This window comes from Lottia gigantea, assembly GCF_000327385.1.
Source record: "Lottia gigantea unplaced genomic scaffold LOTGIsca_134, whole genome shotgun sequence".
Taxonomy (NCBI): domain Eukaryota; kingdom Metazoa; phylum Mollusca; class Gastropoda; family Lottiidae; genus Lottia; species Lottia gigantea.
The window spans coordinates 244315-264888 of record NW_008707502.1 but is presented as its reverse complement, the minus strand read 5'-3'; the positions used below and the strand labels follow the sequence as shown (position 1 = coordinate 264888).

Sequence of the window (20574 nt, the reverse complement as noted above, 5' to 3'; positions counted from 1 at the left end):
AATGAAGTACTGTTAAAGCCAGGAGTAATTCCAGTATTCTATTCCAACACACATTATCCTATATAAATGTGTTAACTGATATAGTTTACCTCTGTAATTTGAGTAATTTAAAGCAAGAACAACAGGCGTGAATTTCCGGAAGGTATCGGTATTGGACATGTAGAGCAATGACCTGAGTTATACTTAATTCGTTCGTTAAAGGTTTAATATCTGGTAAAATATCCAGGCATTACTTATAATTAGCGTAGGTCTATACATGGCCATCTTGACCTGAAGACAATTCGTCCTACTTAGTGTAGATAGATGACCTTCTTGTTCTTATTTGGAAGGACCTGTTCTTATAATGACCATCTTGCCGTTACACAATATTTGGTATTACCCGACTATTATACCCTTAATTGGTATTGAATGACGACCACCTTACCTCAAAGAATTGACTGTGTCACATTATGATCATCTTTGTTTTCCGAACTTACATGGTATTATATGATTACCATGTTACTTTTTGTGGCATCAAATTTTCACTATTCTACTTTTGTGCGTGCAAGGAATCACCAGATGCCTAGACAATACTTGGTAGCACACTTGTATATCTTACATTGGTGCAGGTAATACTTGTTATGTTGTGAGTATACTTAGTAATACATGAAATCTGTGTTATCATAACTGATCAAACGTATAGTTAACTCTCAAGACATCTCAGTCATCCTACCTGCTTTAAGTTGTAGTAAACTCTTCAGATATCTCATTTATCATAACTTATAAAGCCTACAGTAACCCCCACGGATATCTCATTTACCATAGCTTCACTGATATCTCAGTTATCATAACTTATAAAACTTATAGTAAACCCCACAGATATCTCATTTACCATAGCTCCACAGATATCTCAGTTATCATAACTTATAAACCTTGTAGTAACCTCCACAGATATCTTAGTTATCATAACTTATAAAACTTATAGTAACCTCCACAAATATCTCATTTATCATAACTTATAAAACTTATAGATAGTAACCTCCACAGATGTCTCATTTATCATAGGTCCACAGATATCTCAGTTATTAAAACATATAAAACGTATAGTAACCTCCACAGATATCTCATTTATCATATCTTCTCAGATAACTAATGATTAAAGTTGTAGTACACTCCTCAGAAATCTCAGTTATAAAAACTTATAAAACTTATAGTAACTCAACAGATATCTCAGTTATCATTACTGATTGAATATGTAGTAAATTCCTCAGAAGATATCTCAGTTATTATAACTTATAAAACTTAAAGTATCTCCACAGATATCTCAATTATCATAGCTCCACAGCTCCATAACACCTGACAAACTTTCACTGTAAATCATTAAAATATTATCCAAGATATCATGAAAATTCAAGGCTTTTCACAGTGGAGCTAATACAGTCGAAGCTTTTGGGGTCATTAAAAATATTGACAAATAAATTTAATCACAATATATCTAAATTATTTCATTTTTTATTGCATAATATTGAAATTAGTCATTTTATCAATTGATACATTTACAAGAATATCATAGGGGATTATTAAGATTATAAGTGGCAACATAAGATAATTGACTACAGATGAGAAATATCAAGGAAAGAGGTAACAGGGTATTTTTGATATTGAAGAATAAATAAATAGGAATATAGTTATATTAAATGCATATTTTGGTATCTTTTTATACCTTAAAGAATAATAACAAACATGCTTAGATAAATGTTTAGGTAAAATAGACAAATATAATAGTGACTATATAACACATGATAAAACACAGAAGATAAAAAAAATTTGGCTTTTCCATTTTTAATACTTTAACATATTCTATATTTCTGAATGCAGTTTGACTGAATTCCGCAAAAAAATTGCTGGCTGGCAATTTACTTAAGATTACTTACGGACATCGCATTGACTTTCAAAATCTGTATAAGTATTGATACTATTACAAAATAAAATGTTCATGTACATACAATACTGATGATATTGGAATGAAATACAATAAATTGTAGAAAATAATACTAGATGGAATGGACGGAATGTTATAATATGAGACAAATTATTTTATCACAAAAGTCAAATACTGGAATATGTTGAAATATGTTGAAAAGATAATAACAAAATAGCCTAAGTTTACACATTCTTTGCTTGTAGGCATATACAGAATTTCTTTCTGTCAATGTCAATAGGGACTGGATGATTTAAACTTTCTGCTGTATTCCAATCAACTTAAGTGTTTTTCTATCCTAATTCAACTATTATGCTTTACATACAATTTACAAGATTTGCATATCATCAGTCAGTAAGTAATATTTGGTATATTTTGATTCCATGTTCATATCTGAGATAGAGCTTCATTCATTCATGCAAGAAATCTTAGTTTAAATTTTTCTCTAGCAAATATCTATCTTGACATTTTTTTTCTTGAAACTGTCGTATAAAAAAGAAAATAACAAAATTCAAACTATGATAATCATTTGGCTGCTTAAACATGAACCAGTCTCAGTTTTAAAAAATTTAATATACAATTGTGTAAAAAATGTACAAAAAATGATATCACAGATAATACTAAAATACTTTGGAGAGAATATATATATATTTACAATTTAACTTACTATATACAATTGATGTAGCTATATTAAAAACAGGTGTATATATATATACAATATATTACTTATATGATAAAATATATGATATATAATTACAAATAACTTGTAAAGGGAATTTGACCTTCAAATATTTGCTTTACCAGATTATAAGTCTTAGTTTCACCTTACCTTACAACTTTTCTGAAAATAATCCTTCCCAAGGTTCTTCTTCAATTCATTGGAAACATTACATAGTTATCTAAGCAATCATCACTTGGAGGTGATATTCATATTCTCACATGCATATATTACAAAAATTGAGATGTTATCAGTCATTATTGCCTGTCAGAATGTTATTTTCTGAAAGTGAGGAAAGTCCAAGGTAATTGAACCAGAACATAAGGTGGGTATCTGAAATTGAGGTCTTCCAAACTAGTAAAGCAATTATATCAATATAAGTGACATATTTCTCTATTATTGTATACAATATATGAATAAATTATTATAATTAAAGATGATCATATACAATATACATCACTGTTACCAAAACAGTAAATAACATTTACAATTCAAATTACTGTTGTTTGGTCCCTGTATACACTTTTAATTTAAATATAAATTATAGAACGTTCTTAAGAGTAAACATAATCAAAAACATTAACAAATGTCTCTTTTCAACAGTTTAATAATAAATTTTTCTCTACAGATTATTATGCAATGAATAATCAAATTGAATCTGTACATGATATCACCATGCCATTAACACCATAAACTTTAGCACATTGAAATTTCTGATATTAATTTGATCACCAATCTGAGTAACCTAGGTCTCTCTTTCGTCGATACTTTTTTAATTCTCCTTTAACTTCCTTCGTCATTTTCCGTGTCAGTTTTTTTATATCTTCAGAAAGTGTCAAGGAATCGTTTAAATCTACACTGTTGTCAGAGTCTGAGTACTGAAAAATATAAAAACAACAAGATATGCAGGAACCACAGGCGTCTGATCCAAAATTGGAATGGTGCTATCAGTGTCCCTGATACACATACAATTTAGAAAGACCTCTTTAAAATCCCTTTCAGAAAAATGTGACAAATATGAAAAAATCCAACTAAAAACTAGATTTTTATTATAACAGTGTTTGAGTATCATAAAAGAAATGAAGCTGTGTATTAACAGTAAATACATACCTCATCCTCACTGTATCTTCTAGTAAACCTGTATCTTCTTCCTCTTGATAAACTTCTACTTCTACAACATATCAACAACATTTCAATAAAAAGCATTGAACAGTGAGGACAAAATAGCCACAGCAGAAAGAAGGTTACTTTAAGACTGGCAAGCTGTAGAACTTTGATAATAATTCTTTTACAAATGCACACAAGATACAGGTTTGAAATCAACTGACCTTCTTGGAGTAAATACTTCAGAATCATCAGATTCAGCACTAGACATATCAGTATAATTTCTAGAATAACTAGAGCTTCTTCTAGATTCATATGGTCTTAATCTAGGTACAGATCTAGATCTTCTTCTTTTTATACTGCTACTTCTTCTTCTAGATGGTGATCTAGAAAACAAACATACCAATTTTGCAATATTTTCTGTTGAAATGAAGAAGAATATAAAATATTTGACAACCTTTGAGATATTAATATGATTTTAACATCCAATGCTGCGCTACATAAAATTAATTTTCCAAACTGAAAAACATTTACAAGTATCCATGGTCGCAGAAAAAATCATTGATTAACTTCAAAGTCTTAGAAGCAATAGAATGTATACTGATGACAGCTTGCATAGTTCAATTAGGAAACCATTTTATCAAAAGTCTTCAAATATACCTTGATGATGAATGTCTATATTTATCAGCTATTAGTGATTCTTCACCTATATCAGCATGATTATGTTCCCCTGTACCACCACACATAGAACATGGAACAGGTTCCACATAAACTGGTTCAGAATAACCTGATGAACGCCTTCTTCCATTAATCACTCCACCATCAGAAAAATAATGTTCATTAGGAATATTTTGTGCACGCTGAGAATATGGTCTACGTATCCGAACAAATGGATTTTGGGATTGAGGTAATGAATGCACACGTGGTCTATAGCCTGTTTCAGAAACATAACCATTAGTTACAACTGTGGGTCTGTGATAAGAGGAGGAATATCCAGCACTAGTAAAAGGAACATTATGACCACTTGAAGCAAACTCATGTCTATTTTGGTGGATTCCAGAATATTGGGGTAGTTGTGAAGCATAGATTTTGGCTCCAGAAGGAGTAGTGAAGTAACCTTTTGTAGCCATCTGTTGCCTCATACTTGATGTACTATATCTGGAAGGTGGAGGTATTTGATGATGTAATCCTGGACGCTCGTGTATACGGGGATTTAATTCAGGAGATGTAGTTGCAGGTATATGTAAATTTGGATCCGAACTATATCCACTTCTTGTAAGGGGCACTTCGTCATCAGAATGTCTCCTTTCTTTTTCTCTACGCCTTTGTTGAATTCTTGCTCTTACAGGATTACTGGTTGATGCCTGTTGTTGAACAGCTGAACGGTCTGCATAAGCATCAGCAGCAGCATATCCTAATGGGATGTCGTCTGGTGGTCTTTGACCTGGTAAGGACCAATACCATTCATCAAATTCCCTTCCACCTCTACCAGAGAATGAGTTAGCTCTTCTTCTTGGCATCATCATAAATCCATAAGGATCATCAAATGGATCATAATATTCAGGACCTTGATTTATATTGGGAACAGGATTGACTGATGGAGGAATTTGCTGATTTGGTGCCAATCCCATATTCTCACGTAATCTATCAATTTGCTCTTGTAAGGCTCTTAATCTTGTACTGAAAAGAAAATATTAAGAACCATGTTTAAACTTCAGTCGAACTATTGTGGTGTTTAGCATTAGAAACTACATATGTATGAACAGTTATTGTTAAAGTAATAACATGTTGAAGTAAGATATCATATTACTTTAAGATTTCCTTGATAGATTAATCAAAACTCTTATTGCACTCAATACATATATTATTTACCTTCTTTCTGATGAAGCTCTGGTGATATCAGATGATGCATCATTTATTTCATGATCAGAAGCTGGTCCTAATGTAGTCAGATTGCGTAGTGCTCGAGCATTTTCTCTTTGTGATTTTTTAGCATAACGATTTTTAGATGGACTACTAACAGCCAAATTTCCCGATCTCAATGTTTGTGATGAATGTCTTTCAAATTCCCCATCAGCAGAATCAAAACTTGATCTTCCATAGTGAGTTTGTTCTCTTGGTGATGTTGCTGTGGGAGTTACTTCCCCTGATGAGAAAGAGTGTCTGCCCCTAACTGGCTTAGATTGAAAACGATGATTTGATTGAAATCCAGTTTTGGGTTTAGTTGATGATTGATTCTGGTGATTTCTTGTTCTAATCTGTGGTTCTGCTCTAGGTGTAACATCAGTATCTTCTGCAAAATAAGTTTTCAAAAACTTGATGTAAAATTTCACTTTCATTAATCAAATTTGCAAATGGATACCTTAAATCTATTTTATTTTCTGTATTGTAAAAAAAATAACAGAACTTACCATCTTCTGTTTCAATTGCAGAACTGTGATGGCTGCCAGTTGTTTGATTTCTGGTTTTGACTCGACCACCTTTTTGTGGACGTGTTGATGAATCACTTAGTTCACTTTCTTCTTCATAAGTTAAATCTAGAGTTTGTCCAGCCTCATCATATCTATCTATAGACGATTGACGTGAACTATGAACTGATGATGGTCGATGACGACTGGATTGTCCCTGAGATGTCTGGTTTCGCTGTTCTTCTCGACTGTGGGCTGATGATGGACGATTACCAACTTGGTTAAAAGATGAGTTGTGTGGTGTCTGAGAAGTTTGATTTTGTGAATCAGAGGAAAGACGAAGTCTCTGTCTTGAATTTGGTCTGTAAAAAAATCATAACTTAATTTCACTCTATTGCTTTAATACCCAAATATAAGAAAATCTTGATATTTTTTATGAATTCTCAAAAAGCACAGCAACATTCCACAAATTTATCAAACAAAAAAAATTGTACCTTTCATGGCTGTCAGTAACCTGCCGTAGTCTCAAAGTTTCTTGCTGTTCCTCAGAATATGGTTGTGGATGATCAGTTCCAGGTCCTACCAATGAACCAACAAATCCACTATCAACATCGTCAGCATGCTGGCGTGTCATCTGTTTAAATTTACCAGGGCCAGGTAATTTAGCTAGGGCTGATGCTCCTTCACCTTGATCCGATATACCACTATCTGGCAAACTATGGGTACTTCCACCTTCTCTTGTCTAAAATTAATTGAACTTTTTCAAACCACATAAGAATTAACAAAACCAAAATGATTTCAGTATCAAGTCTAATCATTTATATTGTAAATCTTTAAAACTATATGTTGTTACTTTTGAAGAATCTCAAATTTTGAACCACAAAGGATCAGGTGAACTGGTCAAAACACAAAACCTTAGTAAATATAAATATATCTAATGATACAAGAATGATTGTGTACCTTTCTTAATTTTCTATCCTGAAAGTCATGATCGTGACGTCTGGGTCTCTGGACTCTACCACTACCACCATCTCTAGGACTATATGATGAGTTAGAATCTCTATCAGAATCCAACTGATCTCGTGATACACCTGATGGTGGTAACCTTCCACCTGGAGACTGTCTGCCATTACTAGATGTATCATAATATCTTCCAGGTGATTGACGACTCTTGGCACCACCTTGGTATGGTCCACTAGGAGACTTGTGACCTCCACTACCACTGGCATGTTGTAAACTAGGTGAATATCGACCTCCATTTGGTGAATGTCTACCATTTTCTTGTTCAGAGAGTAACCTTCCATTGGGTGAATAACGACCTTTCATTTTGCTAGGTACAGGTGATTGACCTCTTCTTCCATGTAAGTTATCAGCACTGTTTCTGTGGTTTCCTAATGGAATACTAAATGAAATTAGTGTTTTCTTCTTTTCTGCGCCTGCACAGGGTCTTGCTATATTTTCCTATCTGAATAACATCTGACCAGGTTAGATCTAATTGAAATAGCCAAGGCATTATCATGAGTTTTGTCAGGATTGAACCATGGACTTTCAGGTTTGTTAAAAAGCATCTAACTCAGTGTACCACCACAGCTTCCAAAATAAATCAAATATACAGTGCACAGCACAAATAACAATGAAAACATTTAAGTCTTTAAATAAACAACATACCTTTAAGATGGTGATTGGAATCAAAATTCAAATTCGAACTTTCAATTTTCCCTACATCTTCACCATTTAAACCATTCAACTGAAATATAGCACAGTAAAATATATATTTATGACTGACTATGTAATTTCTCTCACTGTTCAAATTGAAATAGAAATTTGAAAGTGCAAAAGTGGTAATGGGACAAGTGTCCCATTTTGGTGGGTTTAATTTGAGTCTGGACTGTATGTAAATAGTCTTCAGAAGTACTAGATATGTACCCAAATCCCATAATTCCTTCAAAAAACATCTCAAACTTGGTATTTATTTCCCTTTGTCTGTTGATGTCTTCTCTATATATGGCAGTATCTCAAGAAAAGACAACTTGTCTTTTTAACTTTCAAACCTTTCTGGATACACATGGATTTGAAGGCTGAAATTTCAACAGTGAGCTATGAACACAATTACTGACTGGCTTGGATAAACATTCCCATTTCTGCTACTAAGGTAATATTGATCAAAAAAACAAATTGAGAGCTTGAAAGAGTTGTACATACCTGACCTCCACTGTTTCTTTGTATCCCAGAATTAGTTCCTGATTTGTTGTTTTCATCTTTTTTAGCCAGTCTCTCCATCCTAGAACAGATTAAAGATAAATTAGTAACATTAGCATTGACACACCAGATATGGGATAGAAAACTAAAAAGAATAAAGGGCACTACAATTCCTGGGGGTTTTAATTGAATATATGCAATATTCAGATTGAGATGAATTTCCCTTCTAAAATTTCGGAGGAACATCAAATTCATCAAAACATTAAAATACCATTAAACATAACCGGAACAAAGAGATAGGTACTTAATGTCAAAAGGATTGTAAAGAGATTTTTTAAACTGTGTATGTGTATCAGGGATATTGATAGCCTCCATTAGCACCATTCCAATTTTCAATGAGATGTCTGTGGTCTTTAAAATTCAACTTTAAAAAGTGTAAAAGCTCTGAATAATTTACTGAAAAGTCTTGCAATAGTGATGTCATGGAAAAGTAATCTATAATTACTGGAACAACACACATCTGATAGAAAATTGAGATGATACATATAGAAGCAATAAATGCCTTGATACAAAATGAAAAAGCTCCAAGACCTTTTCAAAAAATCCTTTTAGAAATAAAACAGAGTGTTAAATGAATAACAAGCACTACAAAAAGCAAGAAGATATTTTTGCCTTACACAAGAATTCCAAATGAAGAAAATACCAAAAGATACCTTACAAATCTGAAAGCAAATTTTCATTTTATAATTTGAAAGTATTTAAATGCAAAAGAGAAATACAGATGAAAATAACCCACAATCCATCACATACACAGCATACTTGTTTACTTACACAGCTTTCATTTTATTATATAACTTTAATCTTTCATTACTTTTTATTTCATTTATTCTAATATAAGATAATAATAGCACATAACAACAGAAATATGTCAAATATATATATCAATCTATATAACTCACTTTATATTTCACATTCACATTTCCACAATGTAATAGTTGTTTTTGATTTTTTTTCCTTTATAATACATTTCAATACAGATTACAGTTACTCATTTGAACTCTAATCATATGATATCACAAATAACACAACGATTATTATAACCATTCAAAACCCAAATCAAAAGTAAACTCATTGTATATAATACTATACACAAGGCACAAAACCTTTACTCAACATCACATGCTCTTTAGCTGCTATTTTACTCACTTTAAAAGTAAAATCCAGACCTAAGTATTCAAACATGTTGTTACCTTGTAACTTTCAACGATTCAATTTTGGAGAAAATCAGATCAGATGATGTTTATGATGTCATAAACCAAATTAAAAATAGCCAGGGAAATTTACCTTTGTTGTAATTCTGGTGGCAGATGAAATATTTCTGGTGCTTCATCACATATAACTTTGAGTTTCTGGAAAACGACAATGGTAATAGAAATATCAAAATTCAATTCAAGTTTTTTTTTTAACATAATAAATTATTCTATATAGCTCTGATAATGATATCTAATAACTAGTGCTAATAACTTAGTCATGTAACATAATTAATGGCATGGTAACTTTGTATAGAGAGATAAGAAACGACTAATCTTTAAAGAGATGATAACAAAGTTAAAAAGAATGACCTATTTGTTTTCTTTTATATTCTGATAATAATGCCAAGTTTAAATATCCTACTCACTCTGACTAGATTATCTATTTCTTTATCACGATCTGGTGTTTGGGCCATCTGTTTTAATCTCTGATATCTATCCATTAACGCATTATATTCTTCATGTAATCTTTGAAACTTAGATTCAAATTCGGTATTTGGTCTAGTTGGTACTAAATCATTACCAGCAGAAGCATCATGTATTTTAGCTTTAAACTGATCTATAGCATTCTCCTGATTATCATCATCATCACCATTGATGGCATCTGTTAGTCTATTGGATTGAAAAGGTTGACGCTGTTCTTTATTTTCTTTGAAATGAGAGTCAACTTCAGCATGAATTTCATCAAATTTCATCCCCAATTTAAAAAGTTCTCCCTCAAGTTCCTTGTCATCATCAAAATTAGCATCTGTTGATGTTGCTCCTGATCTTCGCAGAACATTGTAATCTTCCTTGGACTGCAGATACTGTCTTCGTAATTCTTCATGATCTGTTCTGATTTTATTAAATACCTCTTCTTTATCTTCTACTGATAATGTATTATTACCCACCAGATTCTCAAATGATTGAATCTGAAATTCATGTAACAGATTAGGTGACTATGCATCCATTAGAATTTCTGAATAGGGTTTTATGCCCACCCATTAATTTCTAAAAACATATGTAACTAGGCATGTTACAAGGTAGAAGCCAGAATAAAAAAAAGTTTCCCTTCCGTTGTAGACGTTTAAAAGTCCAGAACTGATTTCAAAACTTGTCTGTTTCCCTTTTTGCATTTTAAGCTGTAAAGCTGTTGACATGTGCATGGGATAAGGACCATAATGTGTCCAAGATAAGCTATGCATTTCACAGTCCCTCATTAGGGTTGGGTCCGTGGGGGCTGGGCCCCAGCTAGTGAGAATTAAGCCCCAGCAAAACCTTCTTCAGTTCAGCAGATTGATTCATTTACAATGTCTTTGTAGGCCTACAAGATCAAAAAGATATAGATTTTGATATGTTTTTGGCACCTCAAAAATGTCAGAAATGAGTTCTCTGGGCCTTTAATTCTTCAAATTTCCTGAGTACAAAATCTGAGCCCCAGCACCAATTCAATCCTGGCGACAGGGCTGGCATTTCATACACAATAAGGTTGAACTATTTGTAAAAATCCTTGCTACACCTAATTCACAGGTTTAAAAAAAACATACATGTCATCTTTCAAAATAAATCAAACTATTCAGATGACAGACCATGAGAAATATTTTTAATATCAAAGTGCAATTTTTCTCTGTAAAAAATGTTTTCATAGTGTCAATTAAGTTCATTTTGTATAAAAGATGTAAGTAAACATTGTGTGCTTTATCTTATAAGGTGCATTGGGTATAAAGTTAAGTGATAGAATTTTTCAACAAGAAACATGTTCCAATCTATAATAAATTGAAACACTGAAAACTGTTAGTGTGTCAAAATGTTAAATATTCATCAAAACTAGTAAATTTAATTTATCAAATAAAAAGTTTGTGTTGGGGGATTTCCAGGGTAAATGAAAAAACAACAAGATACATGACCGCATGTCTTACCCGATTATCTAGGTTCTTAGTCTTGGACAACAAATCAGCTTTTACTTGTTGGGCACCAGACTGTACAGCTCTATCTTGATCTGGTAGAGTGGCTGGTGTTTCTGTACCACCTACTTTATCATTGCGTGAAGTTGATCTACTGTCAAATATACCACTAGTTATAGATGAACTACCATAAATATCACTACCTTCTACAATATATCACATAAACTATATAACTACCTTCAACAATATATCACATAAATATATAAATATCACTACGTTATACAATATGTCACATAAAAAATATCACTAGATACATTACTATTACTACCTTCTACAATATATCACATAAAAATATCACTACCTTCTTCAATATATCACATAAAGAAATATCACTACCTTCTTTAGAATGTGACAAAGAAATATCACTAATGAATTATACAATACATTACTATTACTACCTTCTACAATATATTATACAAAAAATACCACTACAGGTACCTTCGTTAAAATGTGAAATAAAGAAATACATGTATTACTAATGAATCATACAATACATTACTATTACTACCTTCTTCAATATATCACATAAAAAAATATCACTACCTTCTTCAATATATCACATAAAGAAATATCACTACCTTCTTTAGAATGTGACAAAGAAATATCACTAATGAATTATATAATACATTACTATTACTACCTTCTACAATTTGTAACATAAAAAATATCACTACCTTCTTCAATATATCACATAAAAAATATCACTACCTTCTTTAGAATGTGACAAAGAAATATCACTAATGAATTATATAATACATTACTATTACTACCTTCTACAATATATTATACAAAAAATACCACTACCGGTACCTTCGTTAAAATGTGAAATAAAGAAATACATGTATTACTAATGAATTATACAATACATTACTATCACTACCTTCTTCAATATATCACTACCTTCTTTAGAATGTGACAAAGAAATATCACTAATGAATTATATAATACATTACTATTACTACCTTCTACAATATATTATACAAAAAATACCACTACCGGTACCTTCGTTAAAATGTGAAATAAAGAAATACATGTATTACTAATGAATCATACAATACATTACTATTACTACCTTCTTCAATATATCACTACCTTCTTTAGAATGTGACAAAGAAATATCACTAATGAATTATATAATACATTACTATTACTACCTTCTACAATATATTATACAAAAAATACCACTACCGGTACCTTCGTTAAAATGTGAAATAAAGAAATACATGTATTACTAATAAATTATACAATACATTACTATTACTACCTTCTTCAATATATCACATAAAAAAATATCACTACCTTCTTCAATATATCACATAAAATATATCACTACCTTCTTTAGAATGTGTTAAAGAAATATCACTAATGAATTATACAATACATTACTATCACTACCTTCTACAATTTGTAACATAAAAAATATCACTACCTTCTTCAATATGTCACATATAAAATATCACTACCTTCTTCAATATGTCACATATAAATAAATACATATCACTACCTTCAACAATATATCACATAAATAAATAAATATCACTACCTCCTACAATATATCACACAAAGAAATATCACTAGATACATTACTATTACTACCTCCTAAAATATATGACATAAAAAATATCACTACCTTCTACAATATATCACATAAAAAATATCACAACTTTCTGCAATATATCACATAAAAAATAACACTACCTTCTTCAATATATCACATAAAGAAATATCACTACCTTCTTCAATATATCACATAAAAAATATCACTACCTTCTTCAATATGTCACATATTTCACAAATATCACATAAATAATTAAATCAAGTTTTTACCACATCTTTTTGTGATGTCATTGACAGTAAATTACTAGTAAAATGCAATGAAAATTTTATATACATTTTGCAGAAATTGAAAAGTAGAGATTTTTCTTTAGGCATTTTCTATTATTTTGAGGAGGGGTGAAAACCCAAATTTTTAATCATGCAATTAATAAATATATATTGTGTAAAAATCATGTGTATACAAAATAGTTATTGTCCCTTTCATCTGTTAATATCCTATTAATCATGACCCAATAATTTCCTAGGGATTGTCAAGAACCTTGGATTAAAGCCAAATCAGCAATGCTCATAAATAATGAATTAATCTTATTCAAATATGTTAGTAATTTGTAGAATCAATATAGGCATATATCATATATCAGTCATGTCTTTAATACTTGGTAAAACATAAGTTTAACACTTGGACATTTTTACTATATCTTGGTGATAGCTTAGCAAACTGATTTACCTGGTTTAGTTTTTTCAACAAACAAAAATAAAGTCTGATGAAGGTGTTAGAAATTTAATAACTTTTGTATAATTTCTCAAAATTTCTTTTGCAATCTATGAGCATATACATGGTAATTTTTACAATATCATGTCTAAACACTTTGCTATTATTAGAGTAATCTTAATCTTTAATCCTCAGCTTATCTCACAACATAATATTACCCTTATCAATATGACCAAAATCCTGTTTCAGTACTTTCTGATGAATATGTCGAATACAATATATATTGTGGACAAAGAAGTGGGAAATTTGAAAGTAAACTATTTTCAGACCGTTCCCTAACACAATCTGTCCCCTAGTAAAATGTAATTTGACATTTTGATTCTATAACTTGACATGAGCCTAAACCCTTAATACTTCTACAAATGTAAGGTATAAACGGAACTACTACTGCTACTATTTGAAAGTCTGACTCAATTAATTAAGTTTATACTCTCTTTAATCAAGAAAATTAAGTTGCCAGAGAAAAAGATAGTTGGTCAATTGCATTGTCCAGGATAAAATCAACCTTACCCTTAGTAAAACCTATACATAATTACCGTAATCAATACTTCTAACAAAGGATAGTGGATATTACTTACTGATGAAGACCACAGCCATGTCAGTAGTAAAAATGGAAAACTTCAAGAATTTCAATGAACACTATCAATGACCATTACTTTATCAATATATTTTAAGGAAAGAGAAGAACTTACCCATATTGGGACTGAGATATCTGTTACTGGTAGATGGTGAAGCTGATAACAGACCACGACCTGGTGTACCACCTCCCAGATTAATCATCTGTAATGATTGGGGTGTTGATAAACTGGACATCTGTATCTGATTAGGTGTTGGTGAATCAGCATACACATTTATCTTAGCACCTAGTCTCATTTGATCAATTGTCAATTCTGCTAGAGCGTATTTTGATAACAAACTATCATAGTCTTTCTGTAGCTGTTGTACAAGCTCAGTAGCTTGCTTACGTTTATTGAACTCTTGTTTTAATTTAGTTGATAATTCCACATGTTCACCTTTGCCCTTTCCATCAGGATCATCTGTTTCATCCATTGTAATACGAGTAATTTCTGATATGGTCATGTGAGTTGGTTTCACTGGTCCAGATTTTCCTGAAATATTTGTTGTGCTTTTGCATTTGATCTTATACTCTTCCTCGTCAATAGCATTAGGCTTTGGTAAAATTCTCTTAGGCATTTTTTCAGATCTTGGGGTCTTTGGGGAGTCAAAGAAGCTTTCTTGAGAAACTGCTTTTGGTAATTTTTTAGAATGTGATGTTAAGTTCTCAGATGCAGTGGAATTTTGACTAGCTGCTGACAGAGTTCTTTGTGATTTTGGTTCTGTTGGTGTAGCTGTATTAGCACGTTCTGGGACTTCTACATTTAATTCCTCTGTTGATTTCCCTTTGGATTTCAAATCTTCCTGACTTTTGGATTGATGCTTCCAGATTTCTTTACTGTAAGGAGAATGTGGACGACTACTTGTTGGACTGGTAGGACTTGTTGCTCTTGTACTGGTGTTGGACTGGTTAGGAGAAATAGACTGGGACTCTTTAAGATTGTTTAAACTGGTTGATGGAATGCGACTGGTGATAAAAAATATTTCATCATCATAATCCTTGGATGTACCAGTACTATTGTAGAAATCAAAGGCTGATTTTTTATCAACATATTTATAAGATCTATTGGTATAAAGTTCCTCAGCTTCTTCTGGAGTGATTTCTGGGAAAGACCGACTACTTACAGTTGAGTTAGATCTAGTTATAGGAAGATGTCTATTCTTTGGTTCTTCACAAGGTTTATTTTTCACAGTGTTGCTATCCCGCATCTGTTCATGAGAAGAGGCTACTCTTGCAGCACCTTTCTTTACATAAAGATCTTCATGATGCAAACTTCCATCCTGATCAGTTTCATCCAATAAAAAATGCTGATTGTCCTCAAAGTCATCACCATCGACCAATACACCAAGATCTCGTAATTGCTGACAATAACTTTCTGTAAACAAATCATCCTGTTCGTCTGTAGGGTCCTTCTGAAACCAATCAGTTGACTGTCTTAAACGATGTGGACCATCATAACTTTGTTGTAAGCCATGTCTACCAGATGCATTTAAATATTGATCTAAATCTAAATCATCCTTGGATGCCTCAAATTCACTGATATTTATACTTCTATCATCATTATGATGAAGATCAACATCATCATCATCATCAAAACTTGTATTAATATGTCTCAGTGTTGACTGACTGGAATGTTTATCACCACCAAATCCTGAATCTGTCCACAGACCACCTGCCTTGGTAAACACATCAAAGTCATCCCTTAATATTCCATCTTCATCTAGCTGAAAACCTGAAATGGACAATGAAAAATCTCTTACCACAAAATCTGAGCAGAAATGAACCTGGTCAGAATAATTATCTCAAACCATGGATACAATAATTGAATTTCAATCAAAGTACATACTACATCAAAAATAGTATTTTACAACCAAACTTTGTCAATGTGGTAAACTAACATAAACATTTCTAAAAGTATACAAGTTTTATAAGTATAATAATGGTGTTACTATAAGTACTGTAAATACAATAGGTTTTTATTAATAAACCAACATTTGGACTAGGTCAAGATTTGAATTGTCATAAATAGGATCTCATAACAGAGAGAATTTGAAAGTCAAATAGAAATACCAGTTATTTGTTACTCATGATAGTTTATATTCTATAACAGAATATCAAACTAGCTCTACATGCACATTTGTAAGATATAAGCCTGGTACAATGTAAGATGAAATATAATCATATATTGATAGAGCATTATCAGGTTTTATATAAGTTTTTATGTTTTAATACTGTAGAGTATTGGTAGGTTGATTTAATGACCAGTGGTCAAAGCGTCATATACACAAAGTCTTGAGATGTTTTAGTCATTTTGTCTGATCAAATCCTTAGGTCAGTACTAACGACATGATTTTGGTATTCTAGTGGTATAAAGAGCAGTCATGACTAAATTTCTCAAATTGTTTCATTTTTAATAATTAAATTCAATTCAATGTATTCTACATTTTATATTTCATAATATGTGGATTTTATCTAAAATTAGTTTTGTATGAGCTATATGTTTTCCCTTTAAAACAAGGTATCTAGTATATTGAGCTAATCTAACATGTTGTTTCATGTTTTCTCTATATAATTAACATTTCTTATCATATAATCTTACTTTATTTCATGTACTACATGACCAAAACACTATAATAATATATCTCTCGAATACCAGTACTCAGTTTTCTCAATGTATTTACTATAGACAAGAATTTTTATATTGTTTCTTAATAATTTCAGATTTTCAGATATCATAATGGTTTTTAGTCTACAATCAGTTTCATACATAGTCTTTTAACCATGTCCAAAACTTTTATATATTTCTACTGTGTTTCATAATGGCAGGAAAACCTTGTATTTGGGACCTAGGTAATAAATATTCATGATTACACTTAATTTTTAAACCGACCAATCATCATGCTTCTACAAAGTTATTTTTACTGTGTTTTGTAAATATGTTTATCCACTTAATTTGGCAAATGAAAAGGTTGTTTAATGGAAAGAGCATAACTTAGTACCGTATAGCACATCAACTAAGGACCAGCTGTATGCATATAAATATAAACCAGGAGATTATTACAAAAACTAGCCAGTGGACATCTCTTCAGGACATTTATGATTCAAATTTCTCATTTTCACAGTATTGATATGTTCCATTTTAAGTTAAGGGTGTGCCAATCTGACACACAATTCATCTACAGAATTCAAATAGATTGAAGAAATGAATTTAGATATTATAGATTTGATTAAAATAAGATATATAATATTGACATGTTATATGATAGTCCTGTATATACTTATGTTTCTAAGTTATATAGATATATGTCAACAATCATAACTTAACTTCTTAATGTATTTTATTGGGTTTATTGGAAGTCATTTGTTAAAATATTAAAGCTGAGAAAACATTGGAGATACAATCATATTCAGTTAAATAACTATATTTTTTGATTATGAATTCGTGCACTCTTTCAATATTCAGATTTGAATAAAGTGCTCCCTCTTTTCTTAAGTATTCAGTTTTTGAATAAACTAGTTATGCCTTCTGTTTTGCCGGTTTTGAATATGACCTTCCTGTTGTAATGTTGATATACAATTAGATGTTATTGACAGTGACTAAGTCAAATTTGAAAAATAAACTTTATATTCAAAAATATTTAAGAAATCCTTACAGAAATGTACAATATTTCAATGCGACATTGCAGTAAACACAAAGCAACTTTTTATGCATTTAAATACTAAACTATTTTGACTAAAGACAGAGTTTGAAATAATAAAATCCTTACCAACCCTCCATTATACTTGACATTATCCGTTATATTTAAATGAGAAAGTTAATTACCAGTATATCCTATAGGTCATACTAGCACTAGATACATGTTGTGGTGATAAAAACTCTAAATATACACCAGACAATATCAATTTCCTATATATCATTGGGCTTTCAATATCTTAAAATTTCTGATTTTAATACATTCTAATGTTCTAGATGGACTAGGGAAGGTTGGGCATTGTATTGTGTGATGATGGACAAAAATTTACTTTTCAAAGTCATCTTGAAATTCTTCCAGAATTATGTATACGATGCAAATTTAAATGAAATTAAATGAGTAGAGTTTTACGTCCTACTTTTGATGCAAATTTAAATGTGCAGTCTGTTGCATACAGGAGCATCCCCTTTATTTAATGCAAACAGTCAGTCCTTATCACTGTTACTCACTATATCTTTTTAAATCGAAGCTAGAAGATTGGGCGGGGTTTCTATATGGCAAACCTTGGCAGAAATGAACTCGGTGATTTTGAGGAATACAATTACCCCTAATTAATGTATTTGATGTAACCAAAAATTACAATTTGTTAAAAGGGCAGTGACCAAAAATGCATTTTTCATTGTTTAAGATATTTTAAGGAAAGTTGCAATACCATAAAACTCTTAATATTACATTTGCTTAGCAAAGTGTAGTGTTTGCTAATATGGCACCAGATTCCAGATTTTTTCATAATATTTTCAAAAAATTGTAAGTAAAGAAATAAGTTTTGAGAGTAAATTTAGTACAAAACTATCCACACAATAAACTGAATAGAAAAAAATCTTGTAAGTCTAATCTTACAATAGGTTATTGAAAATAGTTCAGTCAAATAATAAATGGAACTTCATATTATTGAACAACAAGGTACATTCTTGACATTAGGCCAACTATTATCTTGTATCAATATAATATAGATCTAAATATAATATAGTTCATTGAATCAAACCTTTCTGACATTTTATGAGCAAAATCTAGGTTGTTTGTGCTTGCTAGTCATTTTGGCTGGATCCAAAAACATTGTCAAAGATCAACAGTAGATTTCACACCCAGTTATATTTATAAGATTTTGTAACATGAAGTCAAGCCAAATTGTCTTTGAGTTAATGAAGTCAGACGTGAATTCAGAAAATGGTGCAAATAGAAACTATGACTGTCCTTCATACTAATCATACATAGTAAATTCCTTTTTACATCCCTTTTGTAATTGTAAACAAATTCCATCTTAGATTTCCCATTCTGAACAGTTGAATTAAAAACTAAAATAAGCTCAAAGATATCAAGCCATATTATCCCCTCAAATTATTCTACAAAATTGTTTTTGTATAACCTTGAAGACCAAATAGAGAAGATTTACGGTTGTAATTTATTGTTGAGAAATCATCTAAGGTTAAGAATTTTAAATATCATTGAATATGTCATCATGCCCTTGTCTTTGTTTCCTCTTCTCTCAATAGTTAATGTTAAAACTTTGATGTTTGATTAATGGTTGCATCTTAAAGTAATTTTAGAAGGTTTTCTATTTAGAAAATTAAAAAAAAAAAGAAACTTACTGTTGTCACGTAGGATACCATCATCATCAACATCAAAATCTGAACTTAATCCTAAATACGCCATTTTATAATACTGGTTACTTGTTTCACAGTCATAACTTCATACTTCTGAAACATAAATACAAGTTCAATTACTAGTATATACAAATACAAATACATTCATAATATACAGCCTAAAAAAAAAATGTCCTTAATATATGATATTATTGTTGTGATGATTCAAATAACCAAATAATAGAGTAATTTTTATTAGATAAGCGCTTTATAAATGCTTTGTAATAGATAAATAAATAGATAAAGGGGCAGTCCTAGTCTTTAAAACAATAATCCAACAGAATTTTCACCCAAAATTATACTTTCAAGTTTAAAAGTGGGTTAAAAATACTTTATTTTCACTCTATAGAGCTACAAACCAAATTTTCAACATAACTTGCTACAGTGTGCAACAATGTATTTTTTCTGCCACAGAATATCAAATATAGGATCTTAAATATCTTGATTTACTGCATATATACTATTTATTGTAACAAAGCTAAAAAAAGGTCAACAAGACCTCAAAAAAATTATCCATGATACATACAACACATACTCAGACTTACTTCAAATACAACAATAATTTGATCTAAAGTCTGCATCGAATATTTCA

At 30.9% G+C, this 20574-nt stretch overlaps 1 protein-coding gene across 1 annotated transcript; it reads right to left on the bottom strand.

The window, feature by feature from the left end:
• Window positions 1-14787: 14787 nt before the first annotated feature.
• On the bottom strand, window positions 14788-14955 carry LOTGIDRAFT_70232 (hypothetical protein; the record flags this gene model as incomplete). The annotated part of the gene is made up of 1 exon (XM_009049344.1): window positions 14788-14955. A coding segment is annotated over one exon (168 nt), but the record flags the coding sequence as incomplete, so codon positions are not given.
• Between the last annotated feature and the right edge of the window lie 5619 nt (window positions 14956-20574).